The sequence below is a fragment of the Micromesistius poutassou genome, assembly GCF_964030765.1.
Source record: "Micromesistius poutassou genome assembly, chromosome: 2".
NCBI lineage: Eukaryota > Metazoa > Chordata > Actinopteri > Gadiformes > Gadidae > Micromesistius > Micromesistius poutassou.
This window is the reverse complement of record NC_140272.1, coordinates 9,375,822-9,378,321: the sequence shown is the minus strand read 5'-3', so window position 1 is coordinate 9,378,321 and position 2,500 is coordinate 9,375,822. Positions and strand designations below refer to the sequence as shown.

General features: G+C 47.0%; 1 protein-coding gene across 1 annotated transcript in view; it reads right to left on the bottom strand.

Annotated features, from left to right (window-relative positions):
* Nucleotides 1-2,500, bottom strand: part of plekha6 (pleckstrin homology domain containing, family A member 6) — a gene marked incomplete at its 5' end in the record, with an annotated part of 59,013 nt that overhangs the window by 29,181 nt on the left and 27,332 nt on the right. The window contains 3 exons of the mRNA XM_084464746.1: nt 622-726; nt 1,362-1,494; nt 1,944-2,018. Of these exons, the coding sequence (XP_084320872.1) occupies nt 622-726; nt 1,362-1,494; nt 1,944-2,018 (313 nt within the window). The remainder of the gene's footprint in view (nt 1-621; nt 727-1,361; nt 1,495-1,943; nt 2,019-2,500) is intronic.

The following is a 2,500-nucleotide window of genomic DNA, read 5'->3' as shown; positions in this document are numbered from 1 at the left end:
GGAGGAGAAACGTTCAATCAGCCATTAATGACAGGAGGTTGATCACCATATCAAGGCTCGCAATAATAAGAAGAACACAAAGAAGATCAGAAGATCAGTGTGTGTAGTGTGTGTGTATGTGTGTGCTTGTGAAAATGTGCAAAAGCATATGTTCATATGAACATCAAAACATACTAACCATAAAACATTAAATGATACACCAAAAATTGAAACTTTTGAACATTGACATCCAACAGATTTGTATAATCCTGTGATGAAAACGTTGACCTGAGGAACACTGAGTAACATCATGAGATGGTCTGAGGATGACTGAGTGATGTGACGAGGGTCCAGTGGGTTGGGCTTTGGATACCACTTTTAGTTTGTATGTATAGAAACAGAAACAGAATTGAAACTTCAATATGTGCTTGTTTCTAACTCATTTTGTACCAATCGTAAAGCTCAACTCCAATCACTCTGTCTGACTGAAAAGAGCTATTTCTCTGCAGTCTGATATTATGAATCGGTTGGTCTAATGTGATTGGAGTTAGGGGATGCTTTTTAATCTCAAGCCTCTAACCATCCCATGTCATCCTGACCGAGGGCTGACTGCCTCCTATTGACCTGAGGGCTGGTCCTCACCTGCTTGTACAGCCAGCCCTGCTTGGTGACCTCAGCCTTGGCGTTCCTCCGCATGGAGTTGGAACGCTTCCCAAACATGGCTGCCTTCCTGGTGGCGCGTGGATTCTGGTGGGTGGAGACGAGAGAGGAGAGAGGAGGCACAGGGACGGGAGATGTGAAAGAGGCCTGAGGGACACATCTTGAGGGATCCCCCAGCAGCTGATAGGGTGAATCCTGGAGAAACCGAGAGCAGCTCTCATCACCTCTAGGTGGAGCGCTACAGAGACACTTTGAAGGGCCGAGCATCAGAAAAGAAGCCCTCCTTTGGCCCCAGCCGACCGATTATTATATTATTATTATATTATATTATACATCCAGCAAGTCTCTGAGCCGATTGTTAGCTAAAGCAGACTTGAGCCTATTTAAATACAGAAGTCTTCTCATTTGTTTCATTAGTTGATTTTCAGATGTTCCGCGACAAAATGGCCTTCTGGAAATAATATTTACATTACATATATTTGTTTGTTTCACATGGGCGTCTCAGCGTGGAAGCGGCCAGCTGTATTGAGTCTGTTGCTGACTGTTTGAGTCTTTGTGGGACAGAAGTGCACGCCGAAACCCGAGGAAACAAGGAGCCCACGCTGGAGAGGCTGACAAACACCCGGTCACCCGACCTCTGGGGCCTGCGGGTCCTCAACACAAACCTTAACCCACCTGCTTATCGTCTTCTATAATCTCATGTTGGATCGTCCACCACTCACCCTTGCGTTTGGCTGTGCTTCCGGGGCCATGTCGGACCCCCTGTTGGTCTGGTTGGAGTTAGAAACATTCACGTTACTGGTGGCACCGGCCGCTCTCCCTGCAACCTTCCCATTCATCTCCAGCTCCCAGCTCCTGTGTTGGAGTACAGCGCAGAGGCATCATGCCCTTCACTCACCAGATACCGCAGGGGGGTTGCAGACATCTATGAGCATAGTAATACCGTCTTCTCTGGAAGCTAAGCAGGGCTGGCCTGCTCTGTCCTTGGATGGGAGACCAGCTGGGGCTGGTAAAGGTTTTGAAGGGCCAGAAGGGGGCGCTCATCCCTCTGGCCCCTGTAACATCCCCAATGCCCTACGCATCGAAGAGACCTGTCTTTTGTTTGAGACGTTAAAGCGAGGTCCTGTCTCGCTATCGTCACTAAGGATCCCATGACACTCATCACTAGAGTAGGGGGCTAACCCCGGTGTCTCTACTCATCACTAGAGTAGGGGGCTAACCCCGGTGTCTCTACTCATCAGTAGAGTAGGGGGCTGTCTGTACTCATCACACAGTGTGTGCGTGTGTGCGCATGTGAGACTCACTGCAGATATGTGTGTATTGGTTTAGGCTCCTCCCACTGGATGTGGTTCACTGCATATCCGCTGGGTTCATTCTGACTGGAAACAGAGAAGAGAGAAGAGTGAAATAATTATTGTGAGATGCTTTATGCTCCGTCCCTCCTTCAGCATCATCAAACAGCCACCAGTCATCCCTTGAAAAGAGAGACGGAGAAAGACACTGTACTCTGTCTGAGAAGACACCGTCTTCATCTGCATCTGCAACCCCTTCATGTGGACATGATGAAAGAATCCCAATGAAGGCCTGTCCTCACCAGTAGCCCTACGCAGTTCACAGCGCTACAGATGCCTACCATATACATTTACATGTAGGGCATTTAGTAGACGTTTTAATCCTAAGCGACTTACAATAATAATCTTGTTCTGACAAAATTACATATGTCAGAACAAGGTGAAATAATATATCACTGTCGGTACAGTAAGGATGTTACTGTAGAAACAAGTGCACAAAGATAAAAAAAGACAAAGATAGTAGCTAGGATAAGATACTACACAACTAAGTACTTTTTTTAAGTGCCAGG